Genomic DNA, 21,741 nt, shown 5'->3' on the forward strand with positions numbered 1-21,741 from the left:
ATCTATAAAAGCATCTGGAATGCTCCTTGGCATTTGTTTATTGGAGAGAATTGGTGGGCCGCAGTGAATGTGGAGATCGGCGAGGGGCACATCCCTGTGGCAACAGCCCTGGGCCTACGCAGGTCCCCTTTTCTCCTTACTGAGCTCTCTGTTCAGTTCCATTTGGCCTCTCTGTTGCGCTCCAGCCTGCGGTGGAGGTACCAGCTCCCCCAGCTGCTGCTGTTTCCCTGCAGTGAGGTTTAGGGCTGTTCTGGGCTCAGCAGCTGGGCACAGACCTCCCGCTCCCCTGCCCGCCTGTAGGTGCTCCTTGGATCCCAGCCTGCTGGCCAGCTGGGGGCTGCCCGCAAGCAGAACCTGCATTTAAGGCAGTGAATCTACCTTGAGAAGAGGGGGTGTGAAGTCCCAGCCCACAGAGACTCCCTCTTGAATTGAAGTGTTGTTAGACATTATCTGAAGGAGTCGGGCGCTTTGGGGCAGCCCTGCAGCCCACAAGTGTGCCTCGATCTAGAGACACATTTGCAGGGAGGCAGATTTGCCTTTTGGACCTTGCCTTCTCCTTTCCTGGCCTTTTCTGAACTCGCATTTATTCTTCCTCAAGTTTGGGTTGTCCAACCCCTTCCGTGCCCCTGCCACACATGTTCTGAGGGCAGAGGCTACAGCAGCAAACTTTCTTCTTTGGAGCCTACATTCTAGATGGAGGAGATAGACAGCAAATAAATGAACAGAAAATACGAAGCAGTACAAAATAACATTCATTTGCTTTATATATGTGCTTTGTAAAATAGGAGTTTGCCTCGGGATGCAACTGGCAGTGATAGAATTTGCGAGAAACTGCCTTAACTTGAAAGGTAAGTCTGAGATTTTATAATAACCTCTTAGTAAAAAGCATTCTTATTACTTGAAGTATTTTTCAGCAGTATTGGTGAGTTACTGAATTCATTTCTTTATCTTCAGATGCTGATTCCACAGAATTTGAGCCAAATGCCCATGTTCCCGTGGTAAGTGGCTTAACTTTCATTGCTTTGTTTCTGGCTCTGGCATAAACTCATGAGGGGTTATTATTACTATTTTTTTCATTCTGACATCAGGACATTTTAATTATGTATGATTTTTCTTATTCTTATTACTCTTATTGTTATTACTTTATATCAAACCACTTTGTTCTCAATTGTCCATCTTGTCAGTTGTGCCTTGAAGGAAGACACAGTCCTAGATTGGTTTCTCTTTGCAGTACTTTTCAAGCTGAATGTTTAGGAAAGGGTTGAGTTGACTGTGAAGACAGTTGATCACAGCTGCTGTAAACACGCAGGCTGTCCTGTCTCTAGACCCATCCCCGTCGGTTCTTCTGCTGCTCCTCATCTTTCACCGATTCCTTTTCCTGTAAAACATTCAGTCCAAGATTTTGGCTGGGAGCGAAGGCCCCTGTGCTCTGTCACCTGCTGCTCTGCTAACCTATCCCATGGCATCCCCCTCTCTCCTGCACTTGGGGTTTTATAGTTGGACAATCTGAATGAGTTTTTTAGATGTATCCTGAGATTCCCTACACCTGAGATGTCCCCATCCTGCAGCCTCCTTACCCCTGGAATCTCAGTAAAACCGATGAAGAATTTAATTACAAGAATAAACCAAACCTGATTACTGACAACTTCCTATTCATCCTGGGAAGGCTTTTCTGACCTCCTTTGTTTCCTGGCCTTTGCCTTCTGTACCTTGTACCACCTCTATCAGAGTATACACCTCACCATTGTGATGGTTTTTTATTAACAGTTTATTGAGATATAATTCACATACCATAAAATTTAGCCGTCGAAAGTGTATAATGCAGTGACTTAGCACATTCACAGATCTCTGCAACCATCACCACCGTCAATTTTGGACCATTTTGATTACTCCAGAAAGAAATTCCACACCCTTTAGCTGACATCCCCAAGCCACCTATCCTTCTAGCTCTAGGCAACCATTAATCTGTTTTCTGTCTCTATATATTTGCCTATTCTGGCCATTTCATATACAGTTGACCTTTTTTTTTTTTTTTTTGCGGTACGCGGGCCTCTCACTGCTGTGGCCTCTCCCGTTGCGGAGCACAGGCTCCGGACGTGCAGGCTCAGCGGCCATGGCTCACGGGCCCAGCCGCTCCGCGGCATGTGGGATCTTCCCAGACCAGGGCATGAACCCATGTCCCCTGCATCGGCAGGCTGACTCTCAACCACTGCGCCACCAGGGAAGCCCTACAGTTGACCTTTGAATAATGCAGGGGTAAGGGGCTGACCGTCCATGGAGTCAGAAATCTGCCTGTAACTCATAGTCGCCTCTCCGTATATGCATTCCTCCGTATCTGTGGTTCCGCATCTACGGCTTCAACCAACCATGGACCATGTAGTACTATTTACTATGGAAAGAAAGGCATGTCTAAGTGGACCTGCTCAGTTCAAACCTGTGTTGGTCAATTGTAAATGGAATCATACAATATGTGGCCTTTTGTGACTGGCTTCTTTCATTTAGCATAACATTGTCAAGGTCTGTCTATGTTGTAGCATGTATCAGTACTTTGTTTCTTATCCATTCATCCTTTGATGGACATTTGCTGTTTCTACTTTTTGGCTACTATGAATAATGCTGCTATGAATATTTGTGTACAAGTTTTTGTATGGACATATGTTTTTGTTTCACTTGGGTCTATACCTAGGAGTGGAATTGTGGGTCATATACTGACTGTATGTTTAATTTTTTGAGGAACTGCCAGACTGTTTTCCAAAGTGGCTGCAGCATTTTACATTCCCACCAGCAGTGTGTGAGGGTTCCAATTTCTTCATATCCTCAACAATTGTTATTGTCTTTTTGATTACAGTTGACTCTTGAACAACATGGATTTGAACTGCATGGGTCCACATATATATATATATTTTTTTTTTTTCAGTAAATACATACTACAGTACTACATGATCCAGTAGGTTGAATTCACGGGTATGGGACTGCAGATACAGAGGGCCAAGTGTAAAGTTATATTCGAATTTTTGACTACTTGGGGGTCAGTGCCCCTAAGCCCTGCATTGTTCAAGGGTCAACCGTATAGCCATTCTAGTGGGTGTGAAGTTGTGGCTCACTGTGGCTTTGCTTCACATTTCCTTGATGTCTCAGGATGTCGAACATCTTCTTGTATGCTTATTGGCCACTTGTATATCATCTTTGGAGAACTGTCTATTCAGATCCTTTGCCCACTTTTAAATTGGGTTATTTGTCATTTTATTAGTAAGTTGTAAGAGTTTTTTATATAATCTATATACAAGTTCCTTATTAGATATATAATTTGTACTATTGATATTTGGAGCCGGATGATTGTCCTGTTCATTGTAGGATGTTCAGCAGCGTCTTGGCCTCCGCCCACTAGATGTCAGTAGTGCACTTCTCCCAAACCCCAGCTGTGACTCTAAAAATACCTGCAGACTTTGCCGCGCATCCCCTGGGGACACAGGTGGACTCGCCCCCCGTGGAGAAGCACTGATTCAGAGAAATCTAGTTCTGTTCTCTCCCCTCCAGCATAGTCCCTTCCTTCCCTATGGCAACCATTAATTCATATTTTTGAATGGGTTATCTTCCCATTTTTAAAGTATAAGTAAACCTGTATGTCTACTTGTAACCCCCTCCCCTTCTTAGATAAGTGACAGCATACTCTGCCCATTTTTTCTGCTTTGCTTTTTTCACTTAACTCTATATGCTGGAGTGGAGATCACTCCGTGGAAGGATATAGAGATATTCTTCACTCATTTTTTTTTTTAAATAAAGTTATTTATTTATTTATTTATTTCCGGCTGCATTGGGTCTCCGTTGCTGTGCGCGGGCTTCCTCTCGTTGTGGTGAGCGGGGGGCTACTCTTCATTGTGGTGCGTGGGCTTCTCATTGCAGTGGCTTCTCTTGTTGCGGAGCACGGGCTCTAGGCACATGGGCTTCAGTAGTTGTGGCTTGCGGGCTCTAGAGTGCAGGCTCAGTAGTTGGAGTGCACGGGCTTAGTTACTCCGTGGCACGTGGGATCTTCCTGGACCAGGGCTTGAACCCCGTGTCCCCTGCGTTGGCAGGCGGATACTTAACCACTGCATCACCAGGGAAGTCCACTTCACTCATTTTTATAGCTTGCAATTCAGACTATAATGAATTGTAACTTCCCAGCCAGATGGCACTTTTAAGTCTTATGCTCAGAAGACTTAATACAAGTGAAGAGTTCTTTACAAGGCTTTAACAGAAACATATGTCCTGACTAATGGCTGAAATGGCTGTGCCAGGCGAACCTTGGGTTTTCTTTTAGAGAATACTTTGGGATAGGAAGTGATTTTACCAGTAGGTGCCACTGTTAGATAGCTTTGGCAAGGTTAATTCCTTGATGACTCTCCTTTACTCTTTGTGTTTGTGTGTTTGCATATTTTTAAGACATTTATACACAGGATAAAAAAGTTAAGCCCTACAGAAAAGGTATAAAACTGCCTCTCATGTGCCCCTATCTTACCTCAGTTCCCTTACCCAGAGGTGACTACCTTCATCCATTTCTTTTGTTATTCTTCCAAAGATTGTGTGTGTGTACAAATGCTTACCTGCAAACATATATGGACATATGTTCCCTTAAAAAAATACATATGCTACCATGCTTGAGACATCGTTCCCCTTGCTTTTTTTTTTTTAATAAATTTTATTTATTTATTTATTTATTTTTGGCTGTGTTGGGTCTTTGTTGCTGTGCGCGAGCTTTCTCTAGTTGCGGCGAGCAGGTGCTGCTCTTCGTTGTGGTGTGCGGGCTTCTCATTGCGGTGGCTTCTCTTGTTGCGGAGCACAGGCTCTAGGCGCTCGGGCTTCAGTAGTTGTGGCTCTCAGGCTTCAGTAGTTGTGGCTCTCAGGCTCTAGAGCGCAGGCTCCGTAGATGTGGCACATGGGCCTAGTTGCTCCTCGGCATGTGGTATCTTCCCGGACAAGGGCTCAAACCTGTGTCCCCTGCATTGGCAGGCGGATTCTTAACCGCTGTGCCACCAGGGAAGCCCCCTCCTTGCTCTTTGTACTCGTCGCTCCACATCAGTGCACAGGGGTCTTCTACACACTTGCCTTGCTCTACACATCATTCTTTATTGAAACAGTCTCATATTGATGAATATTTTGGTTGTGTCCATTATTTGCTGCTTTAAATCATGCTGCAAATTAGTATGTGTACATGTGTTCTCATAGCGACACATACACACTTCTATGGGATGAATTCCTAGAAGGGGAATTGCGAAGTCAGAGGAATTGTGCGATTTACATTTTGATAGTTTCTATACTCATAAGTGAGATGAGAACAATAAAACCTAATTGCTACTGAACATATTTATGTCCTGCATTCAGTTTGTTGGAGAAAAATAGCCTTAAGAGCCACCATTTATGAGGATGAAGAGAAGTCTTAACTGAAGGAAAAGACTAAGGTAATAGAATCACCAGGGAGCAGACACCAAGAAGCCTGGGGAATCACTTAAACTTGAGCAAATAGCAATGACTTACAGTGGGTATGGCCATTCTGGCCCTTCTCGCTAAAAAAGTAAATAGTTTTGGAAACCAGGAGCCTCCTAAAGGGTATATTTGCAGCTAAAATCTGTTTTATGGGTGTGGGGGAGAAAAATAATTTCCCTCTACTCTTCTGGATTCTTGGCTGAGACCCCTTGTAATAAAGGAATAACAGGGGAAAAACAAACAGAAGCTTAATAACATGGATACCTCCTGTATACCCAGGAAAACTGAGTAACTCCCAGAAATGGCCCAAGCCACCATCTTAAGTACCGTCTCCAGCTACAGAGAAAAGATGTTGGGGGTGGAGGTATTCATGGGAGGTTTTCAAGGCAAAGCACAGTAAACAAGGGTGAGTTTGTTATGCGGATTTAAGTCCCTGCCTTCTCCATTGAAAAGAGTTTCTAGAGATTTAGAGTCACCCTTCCCTTCCTGGTACAGAGAGGGAGACACCCTTACAAATGGAGGTTTCCCTTATAAATGCAAATGTCTCTAACAAAAGGGTAACTTCTGTTCTGTTTTAGAGCTTCTCCTATGTCTCCTGTTTCTTAAAAATAATCAGCCCAGGATAATCTTTATGCCAAAGAGGCATATTTTGTGTGTGGGGGGCAAATTCTGCTCCCCTTCGTGGGCCATCATGGCCCTCCTTTGGCATGCATGATTAATCTTATGGTTGCTTATTAAATCAGTAGATATACTGGCATACAGCACAGATATCTAAGAGGGGGCGTCTCTTATGCACATAAAAGGAGAAATAGTTTTTTTTCTAAGAGTGAAGGTAGAGCCTTTCTGAGTCTGGAAGTACCAGGAGAGAGTGAGTGAAATTTATTTTATTGTGCCATTTCTCTGCTTGATCCACAAGGTGAAATAGAAGGCTCTGGAACTTTGCAGAATATTTAGGTTCTACAGCAAGCCTGACTTTCTGGCCTGCTTTAAAGCAGCTTCACGTGCCTTCTAGATGATGTGTACCAGGAGCACAGCTGTAGCTGGCTTGTATTCTGACTCTGTATCAATCACATGGCTGCTGCTGACACCCTTGACCTTGAATTTGGCTTCAGATCTCTCCAGTTCATGTGGAGGATAGCTCATGGCATTGTAGAGTTTATATTTAGAATGTTTTTGGCTTTTGAGATATATATAGGAAGAATGATCTCAATCTGATGTTTAGGTATGTGGATATGCATAATTTTTAGCATTTCTTTTCTGTTTACTGAAAATTATAACTTAAAAATATGAATTTACATTAGATATGGAAACAGAATCTGAAAACAGAATCCATGTTCCACATTCAAACACATCAACACAGACTGGTGTCAACTAAAAAAATAATACAGGAGGCTGCAAATAGGAAAAGAGTTCATCTGGAATCTTAAGAATTGTAATTTGGGGGAATTCCCTGCCAGTGGTTAGAACTCCACGCTTCCACTGCCGGGGGGGTGGGCGGGGGGCCGGGTTCGATCCCTGGTCGGGGAACTAAGATCCCACAAGCCCCGCTGCATGGCCAAAAAAACCCATAACCTTCCAGGCAACTTTTATAAATTTGAAGACTGCTTTAATTTAGAACATTGTAGTAAGCATTTCCCAACTAACAAAATGATCTTAAAGAAGTCATTTGGAGCTTAGTTTGGGATAAAGAACTTTTTTCTCATAAAAGCAGCTGTGAGCAAGACAGCTGTACTGTGGGTAAAATAGCTTTTTATGGACCAGTGTGGGAGACTAATAGTCACTTAATCCTGTCTCTGTGGGGACCATAGGTTCAGAGTTGATATCAGGCTGTTACTGGAGTCTACGTTTTAAAAGGAGTCAGCACAGCTGGGAGTAAGCCCCCATTAGTGAATCAATAAGGGTAGCCCATAATTTTAACAATAACTGAATGACTAAATGAGTACTTCAAAGCTAATGTATTTGAAAGCTTTTATACCTTTAGCTCAATGGGAAATGCCTTAGGAATAGGTATTTCAACAACTTGAAAGATTTTTTCTTTTTTGCAGTAGAAATAGCTGGATTCTAGTGGAAAGAGATTATTAAGAAAAAACTCACTGTGCATTTGGCACTCGTCCACTTAAGTGCAGTCCTAAATGTAGTGTATTACAAATGAGCAGCTGCCACAACCCTGCTTGCACGCAGTTTAGTTGCAGACACAAGACACAGATGCCTGAGACATACAACCAAATGTGTGGCAGTATGTGAGTACGCCCTCAGTAATGCTACCAGCTCTGACAACCAGGACTTCTGCCATGAGAGAATGTTCTGGATCTGTGCCATCCTTTATGGCAGCCACGAGCCACATGGGGCTGTGGAGCACTTGAAATTTAGCTAGGGTGGCTAAGGAACTGAATTTTATTTTTTTATTTTTATTTTATTTATTTAGTTAGTTAGTTTTGGATCCCTCCCTGTCTCTTCCAGCTTCTCGTTGCTCCGAGAAACCCTTAGCTTCCTTGGCTACTTCACTCTTCTTTTTTTGCGTTTTTCAATTTAATTTAATTTATTTTTTTATACAACAGGTTCTTACTAGTCATCAGTTTTATACACATCAGTGTATACATGTCAATCCCAATCGCCCAATTCATCACACCACCATCCCCCCCCCCCGCCGCTTTCACCCCTTGGTGTCCATAGATTTGTTCTCTACATCTGTGTCTCAGTTTCTGCCCTGCAAACCGGTTCATCTGTACCATTTTGCTAGGTTCCACATATATGCGTTAATATACGATATTTGTTTTTCTCTTTCTGACTTCACTCTGTACGACAGTCGCTAGGTTGATCCACATCTCAACAAATGACCCAATTTCGTTCCTTTTTAATGGCCGAGTAATATTCCATTGTATATACGTACCACATCTTCTTTATCCATTCGTCTGTCGATGGGCATTTACGTTGCTTCCATGACCTGGCTATTGTAAATAGTGCTGCAATGAACATTGGGGTGCATGTGTCATTTTGAATTATGATTTTCCCTGGGTATATGCCCAGTAGTGGGATTGCTGGATCATATGGTAATTCTATTTTTTGTGTTTTAAGGAACCTCTGTACTGTTCTCCATAGTGGCTGTATCAATTTACATTCCCACCAACAGTGCAAGAGGGTTCCCTTTTCTCCACACCCTCTCCAGCATTTGTTGTTTGTAGATTTTCTGATGCTGCCCATTCTAACTGGTGTGAGGTGATACCTCATTGTAGTTTTGATTTGCATTTCTCTTAATGATTAGTGATGTTGAGCAGCTTTTCATGTGCTTCTTGGCCATCTGTATGTCTTCTTTGGAGAAATGTCTATTTAGGACTTCAGTCCATTTTTGGATTGGGTTGTTTGTTTTTTAATATTGAGCTGCATGAGCTGTTTATATATTTTGGAGATTAATCCTTTATCCATTGCATCGTTTGTGAATATTTTCTCCCATTCTGAGGGTTGTCTTTTCGTCTTGTTTATGGTTTCCTTTGCTGTGCAAAAGCTTTGAAGTTTCATTAGGTCCCATTTGTTTATTTTTGTTTTTATTTCCATTACTCTAGGAGGTGGATCAAAACAGATCTTGCTGTGATTTATGTCAAAGAGTGTTCTTCCTATGTTTTCCTCTAAGAGTTTTATAGTGTCTGGTCTTACATTTAGGTCTCGAATCCATTTTGAGTTTATTTTTGTGTATGGTGTTAGGGAGTGTTCTAATTTCATTCTTTTACGTGTAGCTGTCCAGTTTTCCCAGCACCATTTATTGAAGAGGCTGTCTTTTCTCCACTGTATATTGTTGCCTCCTTTGTCATAGATTAGTTGACCATAGGTGCGTGGGTTTATCTCTGGGCTTTCTATCCTGTTCCATGGATCTATGTTTCTGTTTTTGTGCCAGTACCATATTGTCTCCATTACTGTAGCTTTATACTATAGTCTGAAGTCAGGGAGTCTGATTCCTCCAACTCCGTTTTTATCCTTCAAGACTGTTTTGGCTATTCAGTGTCTTTTGTGTCTCCATACAAATTTTAAGATGATTTGTTCTAGTTCCGTAAAAAACGCCATTGGTAATTTGATAGGGATTGCATTGAATCTGTAGATTGCTTTGGGTAGTATGGTCGTTTTCACAATATTGATTCTTCCAACCCAAGAACATGGTATATCTCTCCATATGTTGCTATCATCTTTAATTTCTTTCATTAGTGTCTTATAGTTTTCTGCATACAGGTCTTTTGTCTCCCTAGGTAGGTTTATTCCTAGGTATTTTATTCTTTTTGTCGCAGTGGTAAATGGGAGTGTTTCCTAAATTTCTCTTTCAGATTTTTCATCATTAATGTATACGAATGCAAGAGATTTCTGTGCATTAATTTTGTATCCTGCAACTTTACCACATTCATTGATTAGCTCTAGTAGTTTTCTGGTGGCATCTTTAGGATTCTCTATGTATAGTATCATGTCATCTGCAAACAGTGACAGTTTTACTTCTTCTTTTCCAATTTGGATTCCTTTTATTTCTTTTTCTTCTCTGATTGCCATGGCTAGGACTTCCAAAACTATGTTGAATAATAGTGGTGAGAGTGGACATCCTTGTCTTGTTCCTGATCTTAGAGGAAACGCTTTCAGTTTTTCACCGTTGAGAATGATGTTTGCTGTGGGTTTGTCGTATATGGCCTTTATTATGTTGAGGTAGGTTCCCTCTATGCCCACTTTCTGGAGCGTTTTTATCATAAATGGGTGTTGAATTTTATCAAAAGCTTTTTCTGCATCTACTGAGATGATCATATGGTTTTTATTCTTCAATTTGCTAATATGGTGTATCACATTGATTGATTTGCATCTGTTGAAGAATCCTTGCATCCGTGGGATAAATCCCACTTGATCATGATGTATGCTCCTTTTAATGTGTTGTTTGATTCTGTTTGCTAGTATTTTGTTGAGGATTTTTGCATCCATATTCATCAGTGATAGTGGTCTGTAATTTTCTATTTTTGTAGTATCTTTGTCTGGTTTTGGTATCAGGGTGATGGTGGCCTCATAGAATGAGTTTGGGAGTGTTCCTTCCTCTGCAAGGTTTTGGAAGAGTTTGAGAAGGATGGGTGTTAGCTCTTCTCTAAATGTTTGATAGAATTCACCTGTGAAGCCATCTGATCCTGGACTTTTGTTGGAAGATTTTCAATCACAGTTCCAACTTCATTACTTGTGATTGGTCTGTTCGTATTTTCTATTTCTTCCTGGTTCAGTCCTGGAAGGTTATACCTTTCTAAGAATTTGTCCATTTCTTCCAGGTTGTCCATTTTATTGGCATAGAGTTGCTTTTAGTAATCTCTTAGGATGCTTTGTATCTCTGCAGTGTCTGTTGTAACTTCTCCTTTTTCATTTTGAATTCTGTTGATTTGAGTCCTCTCCCTCTTTTTCTTGATGAGTCTGGCTAATGGTTTATCAATTTTGTTTATCTTCTCAAACAACAAGCTTTTAGTTTTATTGATCTTTGCTATTGTTTTCTTTGTTTCTATTTCATTTATTTCTGCTCTGATCTTTATGATTTCTTTCCTTCTGCTAACTTTGGGTTTTGTTTGTTCTTCTTTCTCTAGTTCCCTTAGGTGTAAGGTTAGATTGTTTATTTGAGATGTTTCTTGTTTCTTGAGGTAGGCTTGTATAGCTATAAACTTCCCTCTTAGAACTGCTATTGCTGCATCCCATAGGTTTTGGATCGCTATGTTTTCATTGTCATTTGTCTCTAGGTATTTTTTGAGTTCCTCTTTGATTTCTTCAGTGATGTCTTGGTTAATTAGTAATGTATTGTTTAGTCTCCATGTGTTGTGTTTTTTATGGTTTTTTTCCCTGTAATTCATTTCTAATCTCATAGCGTTGTGGTCAGAAAAGATGCTTGATATGATTTCAGTTTTCTTAAATTTACTGAGGCTTGATTTGTGACCCAGGATGTGATCTATCCTGGAGAATGTTCTATGCGCACTTGAGAAGAAAGTGTAATCTGCTGTTTTTGGATGGAATGTCCTATAAATATCAGTTAAACCTATCTGGTCTATTGTGTCATTTAAAGCTTCTGTTTCCTTCTTTATTTTCATTTAGGATGATCTGTCCATTGAGGTGTTAAAGTCCCCCACTATTATTGTGTTACTGTCGATTTCCTCTTTTATAGCTGTTAGCAGTTGCCTTATGTATTGAAGTGCTCCTATTTTGGGTGCATATATATTTATAGTTGTTATATCTTCTTCTTGGATTGATCCCTTGATCATTATGTAGTGTCTTTCCTTGTCTCTTGTCACATTCTTTATTTTAAAGTCTATTTTATCTGATATGAGTATTGCTACTCCAGCTTTCTTTTGATTTCCATTTGCATGGAATATCTTTTTCCATCCCCTCGCTTTCAGTCTGTATGTGTCCCTAGGTCTGAAGTGGGTCTCTTGTAGAGAGCATATATATGGGTCTTGTTTTTGTATCCATTCAGCAGGCCTGTGTCTTTTGGTTGGAGCATTTAATCCATTCATGTTTAAGGTAATTATTGATATGCATGTTCCTTTGAACATTTTCTTAATTGTTTTGGGTTTGTTTTTGTAGGTCCTTTTCTTCTCTTGTGTCTCCCACTTAGAGAAGTTCCTTTAGCATTTGTTGTAGAGCCGGTTTGGTGGTGCTGAATTCTCTTAGCTTTTGCTTGTCTCTAAAGCTTTTGATTTCTCCATCGAATCTGAATGCGATCCTTGCCGGGTAGAGTAGTCTTGGTTGTAGGTTCTTCCCTTTCATCACTTTAAGTATATCATTCCAATCCCTTCTGGCTTGTAGAGTTTCTGCTGAGAAATCAGCTGTTAACCTTATGGCAGTTCCCTTGAATGTTATTTGTCATTTTTCCCTTGCTGCTTTCAATAATTTTTGTCTTTAATTTTTGCCAATTTGATTACTATGTGTCTCGGCATGTTTCTCCTTGGGTTTATCCTGTGTGGGACTCTCTGTGCTTCCTGGACTTGGGTGGCTATTTCTTTTCCCATGTTAGGGAAGTTTTTGACTATAATCTCTTCAAACATTTTCTTGGGTCCTTTCTCTCTCTCTTCTCCTTCTGGGACCCCTGTAATGCAAATGTTGTTGCGTTTAATGTTGTCCCAGATGTCTCTTAGGCTGTATTCATTTCTGTTCATTCTTTTTTCTTTATTCTGTTCCGCAGCAGTGAATTCCACCATTCTGTCTTCCGGGTCACTTATCCGTTCTTCTACCTCAGTTATTCTGCTATTGATTCTTTCTAGTGTAGTTTTCATTTCAGTTATTGTATTGCTCATCTCTGTTTGTTTGTTCTTTAATTCTTCTAGGTCTTTGTTAAACATTTCTTGCATCTTCTTGCTCTTTGCCTCCATTTTTTTTCCGAGGTCCTGTATCATCTTCACTATCATTATTCTGAATTCTTTGTCTGGAAGGTTGCCTATCTCCACTTCATTTAGTTGTTTTTCTGGGGTTTTATCTTGTTCCTTCATCTGATACATAGCCCTCTACCTTGTCACCTTTTCTGTCTTTCTGTCAATGTGGTTTTTGTTCCACAGGCTGCAGGATTGTAGTTCTCCTTGCTTCTGCTATCTGCCCTCTGATGGATGAGGCTATCTAAGAGGCTTGTGCAAATTTCCTGATGGGAGGGACCGGTGGTGGGTAGAGCTTGGTGTTGCTCTGGTGGGCAGAGCTCTTTAAAACTTTAATCCTCTTCACTGCTGATGGGTGGGGCTGGGTTCCCTCCCTGTTGGTTGTTTGGCATGAGGGGACCCAACACTGGAACCTACTCGGGCTCTTTGGTGGGGCTAATGGTGGCCTCTGGGAGGGCTCACGCCAAGGAGTACTTCCCAGAACTTCTGCTGCCAGTGTCCTTGTCCTCATGGTGAGACACAGCACCCCCCGCCTCTGCAGGAGACCGTCCAACGCTAGCAGGTAGGTCTGGTTCAGTCTCCTATGGGGTCACTGCTCCTTCCCTTGGGTCCTGATGTGCACACTACTTTGTGTGTGCCGTCCAAGAGTGGAGTCTCTGTTTCCCCCAGTCCTCTCAAAGTCCTGTAGTCAAATCCCGCTAGCCTTCAAAGTCTGATTCTATAGGAATTCCTCCTCCTGTTGCTAGACCCCCAGGTTAGGAAGCCTGACGTGGGGTCAGAACCTTCACCCCAGTGGGTAGACTTCTGTGGTATAAGTGTTCTCCAGTCTGTGAGTCACCCACCCAGCAGTTATGGGATTTGATGTTATTGTGATTGCGCCCCTCCTACCATCTCATTGTGGCTTTTCCTTTGTCTTTGGATGTGGGGTATCTTTTTTGGTGAGTTCCAGTGTCTTCCTGTCGATGATTGTTCAGCAGTTAGTTGTGATTCTGGTGTTCTCGCATGAGGGAGTGAGAGCGTGTCCTTCTCCTCTGCCATCTTGGTTCAGGGCCTACTTCACTCTTATCTCTATCACCCTGGTCACATTGCTTCCTCCTCTTCCTATGTCTCTGTGTCTTCTCTTCTGTGAAGGAAGTGAATTTTAAATTTAATTTAATTTTTAAAAAAATTTATTTAATTAGTTTATTTTTGGCTGCATTGGGTCCTTGCTGCTGTGCACGGGCTTTCTCTAGTTGCGGTGATCAGGGGATACTCTTTTTTGCGGTGCTTGGGCTTCTCATTGTGGTGGCTTCTCTTGTTGCGGAGCTCCGGCTCTAGGCACGCGGGCTTCAGCAGTTGTGGCACGTGGGCTCAGTAGTTGTGGCTCGTGGTCTCTAGAGCGCAGGCTCAGTAGTTGTGGTGCACAGGCTTAGTGACTCTGCGGCGTGTGGGATCTTCCTGGCCCAGGGCTTGAACCTATGTCCCCTGCATTGGCAGGTGAATTCTTAAACACTCTGCCACCAGGGAAGTCCCTAAATTTTATTTAATTTTAATTGATTTTAATGTCAATAGCCACCTAGTGTAGTGGCCAAGGTATTGCACAGCACAGGTAGACCTTGGATACTTCAGAATTCGGGGTCCGGGGTGGTGAGAGGGGGGAAATACTGTGGGTTACAGTAAGAAGGGAAGATTGTGAGACTCTTGGAGAGTTCATTGAAAAGAGGGGAGGCTTATGCTAGGCTGGAATGTCCAAGATTTGGTCATAACATAGTGTGGCCGAAGCACATCTCTCCTGTACAGAAGTGGAAGGAAATAAAGGAGATTGGTGTGAATTTGTAGAGGTCCTTGAGTGTCAGTGTCAAAATTAATGCTGAAGGATCAGGGAATGAGTAAGATAATACCTGCCAACCTTGACATATTATGTAATTGATAAATACTGTACTTGTTACTGAAGACTATTCAATAGAAATGGGTGTTTTAGGAGGATTCACTTGGCATAGGAGACAGAGGGATGAGAGGGGAGAAAAGACTTCAGGCAGTGTGCAAATCTGCATCACAGTCTTGCCCTTGTTGACTGTGCTTTTCCTAGTCACCTCCCATAACTGACTCTACCCACCTTCAACATCCTCTTGTCTGGGCTGAAGTTGGTATTTAAGGTTAGGGTTTTGGCCATTTTGGTGAGTTACTCAGTTTTCCTGGGTCTCTCCCATGTATACATGTTATTAAACTTTGATTTTGTCTTGTTAATCTGTCTCATGTCAATTTAACTGTTAGACCAGCCAGAAGACCTTATAAGGGTAGAGGAAAGTGTCTTCCTTCTTAACAACATGATGTTTATTTGTTGTGTTTCCTCTCTTTTTAAATGCCCAGTGCTGCCCCTTCTCTGCACGTTGTATTCAACGTTGCTTCTACAAATCCCAGTTGAAATACTACTTCTTAGATTAAGCCTTTCCCTCACCTGCTCTCAAAATCACTGACTTAGGATCTGAGAGGTCTGACAATTTGTATCTCTTATGGCATCTTGTATAATACCTTGCCTGTAGTAGGTGCTTTATGTATGTTGGAATTGAAAGAGATAGTGTATATTTACTTTGTGAGAGGCGGATTGAGATCGAAAACATAGGCGAAAATGGGAAGCTAACATGACCTAAACATTAGAACTCAAGAAAGCACATACAACAAAACATAAAACTCCAAGCTATAGACTAATGTTGGTTATTAATAAAGATGTAAAAACCTTAAATAAAATATTAGAATGTCTAATTTAATAGTGTTAAGGGATAATCAGTCATGAATGGATAGTGTGTTTATCCTGGGAATTAAATTGATTAACACATCATATTGTTCAAACAAAAGAGTGAACCCTCGTATCACCATAGACACTCAATAGGCAGTGTACAGTATCTACACCCTGGTGCTCACAATCTCATAACAAACTTGACAGGGTGCTTCAAACAAGAGAAAGAATATCTTTTACAAAACAGTACCCAACCATAAACTCAGTGGGAGAATAAAGATCTTCCCTGACTTATGATGGGGTTATGTCCTGAATATGGGAAGTCAATGCATTTAATACGCCTAACCTACCGAACATCATAGTTTAGCCTAGCCTACCTTAAATGTGCTCAGAACACTCACATTAGCCCACAGTTGGGAAGAACCATCTCACACAAAGCCTATTTCATAATAAAGTGTTAAAAATCTCATGAAATTGTTACTGAACCAAACTTGGGTCCACCTGCCTGATGCACAACAAAGCCAGTCTGCTGACATCGGGTTCTGGTGAAGGACGGGACAGCGTTTATTGCAGGGTGCCAAACAAGGAGAATGTGCAGCTAGTGCTCAAAAGACCCAAACTCCCTGATGGCTTTTAGGCAAGGGTTTTTAAAGGCAGCATTATGGGAGAGGGTCGTAGGGTGCCTGATCAGCTCATGGACATTCTTTCTGATTGGTTGGTGGTGAGGTAACAGGGTGATGTTTCAGGAATCTCAATCATCAGTCTTCTGGTTCCAACCAGTCTGGGGTCTGTGTGCTTGTGGTCAGCATGTAGTCAACATCTTCCACTTAGTTTCTGCAGAACAACTCAAAGATATGTGTCAGATTGTTGTCTATATCCCTTCAGGAGGAACTAGGAGTCCTGTGACTCTATTGTTTAAGGTATTAGTACTTTTCCTGTTTGATTGCTTTCCTTTGTTTCTGCATTTTCCACTTCTCTAATCATTAACTGGGTCTGCTCTTTGGAACCTGGGGAAAGCCTAGGAGACAAAAGCTTTTTCTATAAACAAGCAACAGGAGACAAGGAGGGGCTTGTACCCAGGAGGGCCTCGCAGGGTCCTGCTCTGTTTTATAATTTATTGAATACTGTACTGAAAGTGAAAAACAGAATGGTTGTCTGGGTGCAGAATGGTTGTACGTGTATCAGCTGTTTCCCCTCGTGATTGCACGGCTGACGGGGAGTTGTGGCTGCCACTGCCCAGCATCACGAGAGGATCATATTGCATATCTCAAGCTCAGGAGGAGATCAAAATTCAAAAATTGAAGTACAGTTTCTACTAAATGCACATTGCTTTTGTACCATCTTAAAGCTGAAAAATGGAAAGTTGAAGCATTGTAATTTGGGTACCATCTGTAGTGGGGGATTCCTATAAAAACCAGAAATAATAAAAGATACGTACTGTTGCGATTAATGAAGTAGTTAAAATGAGACTGATGAATGCTGTCTGGGGAGTGAAGTTGGTGCTCTCCTGCCTGTTTGTAGCAATATGAATCAATACAACCTTTTGGAAGTCAACTAGGTGGTCTCTTTCACAAAGCATAAAAATATTCATACCCTCTGACTCAGACATTTACTTCTCCGAAATTCTCCTAAGGAGTCTGATATGTTGACAAAGAAGTGAACAGGTATTCAGTATAACATTAGTTAGAAGAATCAGAAAATGACAGTAATTTAGATGCCCCACAATGGGGAAATAGTTGAAACCATTAAGGGGTATCCCTACAGTGGAATATAATAAGTCATTAGAAATGTTTAAGGCTTTTGATGCTATGAGAATGGTCTTGTATGAATTAGAATGATACAGATTGTGTTTAAACATTCCGTCATGGTGTATAAAAATCTCCTTTGTTTCTTGATGGAAGGGTTAGAACTCATTTTTCTTTTTTTCTGGTTACATTTCTGAGTATTTGAAATAGGTTCCAATGCACTTCCCAAAATTTAGGTGGTTGTATGTTCTGACTGTTCCAAATAAGAAAGAGGTTGAAAAGAGGCTCATTATGAAAAGCAACAATATGGTATTTTACAAATGTTTTCTTTTTATTTAAAATTTTCTTTTATTCTTTTTGATGGGACACACATTTACAGGGTTGAAAAACCAAAAATGTACCATAAAATATGAAGTGAGAAGTGGCTTTCACACCTCTGTCCACCATCTGCCCAGTCCTTTCCTTGAAACCGAGCAAGGGGTTGAGTGCTCGCTGCTCAGAAAGCCAAACTCTGACAGCGGGTATTTGCAGCAAAGTAAGGGCTTATTGCAGGGTGCCAAGCAAGGGAGTGGGAGGTGAGCCTCAGATCCCCTCCAATTTGGTCTTCGAGTTACGGGGTTTTTAAAGGGGAAGGACAAAGAAGGTGGGGCTAATCATTGTCTTGTGACATTTGTTTTTTTTTTTTTTTTTTTTTTTTTTTTTTTTTTTTTTTTTGTTCTTTTCTGTCATATCTTTGTTTTTTATTTTATTCATTTCTGTTTTAAAATTTTTTCTCTATTATGTGTGGAATATTTAGCTCATTATTTTTTTTTTTTTTTTTTTTTTTTACAAATTTAATCAGTTATACATATACATATGTTCCCATATCCCCTCCCTTTTGCGTCTCCCTCCCACCCTCCCTATCCCACCCCTCCAGGCGGTCACAAAGAACCGAGCTGATCTCCCTGTGCTATGCGGCTGCTTCCCACTAGCTATCTACCTTACGTTTGGTAGTGTATATATGTCCATGCCGCTCTTTCACTTTGTCACAGCTTACCCTTCCCCCTCCCCATATCCTCAAGTCCATGCTCTAGTAGGTCTGTGTCTTTATTCCTGTCTTACCCCTATGTTCTTGATGACATTTTTTTCTTAAATTCCATATATATGTGTCAGCATACAGTATTTGTCTTTCTCTTTCTGACTTACTTCACTCTGTATGACAGACTCTAGGTCCATCCACCTCATTACAAATAGCTCAATTTCATTTCTTTTTATGGCTGAGTAATATTCCATTGTATATATGTGCCACATCTTCTTTATCCATTCATCCGATGATGGACACTTAGGTTGTTTCCATCTCCGGGCTATTGTAAATAGGGCTGCTATGAACATTTTGGTACATGTCTCTTTTTGAATTATGGTTTTCTCAGGGTATACGCCAAGTAGTGGGATTGCTGGGTCATATGGTAGTTCTATTTGTAGTTTTTTAAGGAACCTCCATACCGTTCTCCATAGTGGCTGTACCAATTCACATTCCCACCAGCAGTGCAAGAGTGTTCCCTTTTTTCCACACCCTCTCCAGCATTTATTGTTTCTAGATTTTTTGATGATGGCCATTCTGACTGGTGTGAGATGATATCTCATTGTAGTTTTTTTTTTTTTTTTAATTTTTTTTTATTTTACAAATTTAATCAGTTATACATATACATATGTTCCCATATCCCCTCCCTTTTGCGTCTCCCTCCCACCCTCCCTATCCCACCCCTCCAGGCGGTCACAAAGAAACGAGCTGATCTCCCTGTGCTATGCGGCTGCTTCCCACTAGCTATCTACCTTACATTTGGTAGTGTATATATGTCCATGCCGCTCTTTCACTTTGTCACAGCTTACCCTTCCCCCTCCCCATATCCTCAAGTCCATGCTCTAGTAGGTCTGTGTCTTTATTCCTGTCTTACCCCTATGTTCTTGATGACATTTTTTTCTTAAATTCCATATATATGTGTCAGCATACAGTATTTGTCTTTCTCTTTCTGACTTACTTCACTCTGTATGACAGACTCTAGGTCCATCCACCTCATTACAAATAGCTCAATTTCATTTCTTTTTATGGCTGAGTAATATTCCATTGTATATATGTGCCACATCTTCTTTATCCATTCATCCGATGATGGACACTTAGGTTGTTTCCATCTCCGGGCTATTGTAAATAGGGCTGCTATGAACATTTTGGTACATGTCTCTTTTTGAATTATGGTTTTCTCAGGGTATATGCCCAGTAGTGGGATTGCTGGGTCATATGGTAGTTCTATTTGTAGTTTTTTAAGGAACCTCCATACTGTTCTCCATAGTGGCTGTACCAATTCACATTCCCACCAGCAGTGCAAGAGTGTTCCCTTTTTTCCACACCCTCTCCAGCATTTATTGTTTCTAGATTTTTTGATGATGGCCATTCTGACTGGTGTGAGATGATATCTCATTGTAGTTTTGATTTGCATTTCTCTAATGAGTAAAGATGTTGAGCATCCTTTCATGTGTTTGTTGGCTGTCTGTATATCTTCTGTGGAGAAATGTCTATTTAGGTCTTCTGCCCATTTTTGGATTGGGTTGTTTGTTTTTTTGCTATTGAGCTGCATGAGCTGCTTATAAATTTTGGAGATTAATCCTTTGTCAGTTGCTTCATTTGCAAATATTTTCTCCCATTCTGAGGGTTGTCTTTTGGTCTTGTTTATGGTTTCCTTTGCTGTGCAAAAGCTTTTAAGTTTCATTAGGTCCCATGTGTTTATTTTTGTCTTTATTTCCATTTCTCTAGGAGGTGGGTCAAAAAGGATCTTGCTGTGATTTATGTCATAGAGTGTTCTGCCTATGTTTTCCTCTAGGAGTTTGATAGTGTCTGGCCTTACATTTAGGTCTTTAATCCATTTTGAGCTAATTTTTGTGTATGGTGTTAGGGAGTGATCTAATCTCATACTTTTACATGTCCCTGTCCAGTTTTCCCAGCACCACTTATTGAAGAGACTGTCCTTTCTCCACTGTACATTCCTGCCTCCTTTATCAAAGATAAGGTGACCATATGTCCGTGGGTTTATCTCTGGGCTTTCTATCCTGTTCCATTGATCTATATTTCTGTTTTTGTGCCAGTACCATACTGTCTTGATTACTGTAGCTTTGTAGTATAGTCTGAAGTCAGGGAGCCTGATTCCTCCAGCTCCGTTTTTCGTTCTCAAGATTGCTTTGGCTATTCGGGGTCTTTTGTGTTTCCATACAAATTGTGAAATTTTTTGTTCTAGTTCTGTGAAAAATGCCATTGGTAGTTTGATAGGGATTGCATTGAATCTGTAGATTGCTTTGGGTAGTAGAGTCATTTTCACAATGTTGATTCTTCCAATCCAAGAACATGGTACATCTCTCCATCTATTTGTATCATCTTTAATTTCTTTCATCAGTGTCTTATAATTTTCTGCATACAGGTCTTTTGTCTCCTTAGGTAGGTTTATTCCTAGATATTTTATTCTTTTTGTTGCAATGGTAAATGGGAGTGTTTCCTTGATTTCACTTTCAGATTTTTCATCATTAGTATATAGGAATGCCAGAGATTTCTGTGCATTAATTTTGTATCCTGCAACTTTACCAAATTCATTGATTAGCTCTAGTAGTTTTCTGGTAGCATCTTTAGGATTCTCTATGTATAGTATCATGTCATCTGCAAACAGTGACAGCTTTACTTCTTCTTTTCCGATTTGGATTCCTTTTATTTCCTTTTCTTCTCTGATTGCTGTGGCTAAAACTTCCAAAACTATGTTGAATAAGAGTGGTGAGAGTGGGCAACCTTGTCTTGTTCCTGATCTTAGTGGAAATGGTTTCAGTTTTTCACCATTGAGGACGATGCTGGCTGTGGGTTTGTCATATATGGCCTTTATTATGTTGAGGAAAGTTCCCTCTATGCCTACTTTCTGCAGGGTTTTTATCATAAATGGGTGTTGAATTTTGTCAAAAGCTTTCTCTGCATCTATTGAGATGATCATATGGTTTTTCTCCTTCAGTTTGTTAATATGGTGTATCACATTGATTGATTTGCGTATATTGAAGAATCCTTGCATTCCTGGAATAAACCCCACTTGATCATGGTGTATGATCCTTTTAATGTGCTGTTGGATTCTGTTTGCTAGTATTTTGTTGAGGATTTTTGCATCTATGTTCATCAGTGATATTGGCCTGTAGTTTTCTTTCTTTGTGACATCCTTGTCTGGTTTTGGTATCAAGGTGATGGTGGCCTCGTAGAATGAGTTTGGGAGTGTTCCTCCCTCTGCTATATTTTGGAAGAGTTTGAGAAGGATAGGTGTTAGCTCTTCTCTAAATGCTTGATAGAATTCGCCTGTGAAGCCATCTGGTCCTGGGCTTTTGTTTGTTGGAAGATTTTTAATCACAGTTTCAATTTCAGTGCTTGTGATTGGTCTGTTCATATTTTCTATTTCTTCCTGATTCAGTC

The 21,741-nt window shown here is 40.8% G+C and overlaps 1 protein-coding gene across 6 annotated transcripts in view; it reads left to right on the plus strand.

Moving 5' to 3' along the window:
- CTPS2 (CTP synthase 2) overlaps positions 1 to 21,741 on the plus strand; it is a 115,575-nt gene that overhangs the window by 35,412 nt on the left and 58,422 nt on the right. For all 6 annotated transcript variants that reach the window (XM_060086743.1, XM_060086745.1, XM_060086744.1 and 3 more), the window contains 2 exons: positions 786 to 848; positions 955 to 998. In XM_060086743.1, coding sequence (XP_059942726.1) covers positions 786 to 848; positions 955 to 998 — 107 coding nt within the window. The remainder of the gene's footprint in view (positions 1 to 785; positions 849 to 954; positions 999 to 21,741) is intronic.

The sequence above is a fragment of the Mesoplodon densirostris genome, chromosome X (assembly GCF_025265405.1).
Source record: "Mesoplodon densirostris isolate mMesDen1 chromosome X, mMesDen1 primary haplotype, whole genome shotgun sequence".
NCBI classification, from domain to species: Eukaryota; Metazoa; Chordata; class Mammalia; order Artiodactyla; family Ziphiidae; genus Mesoplodon; species Mesoplodon densirostris.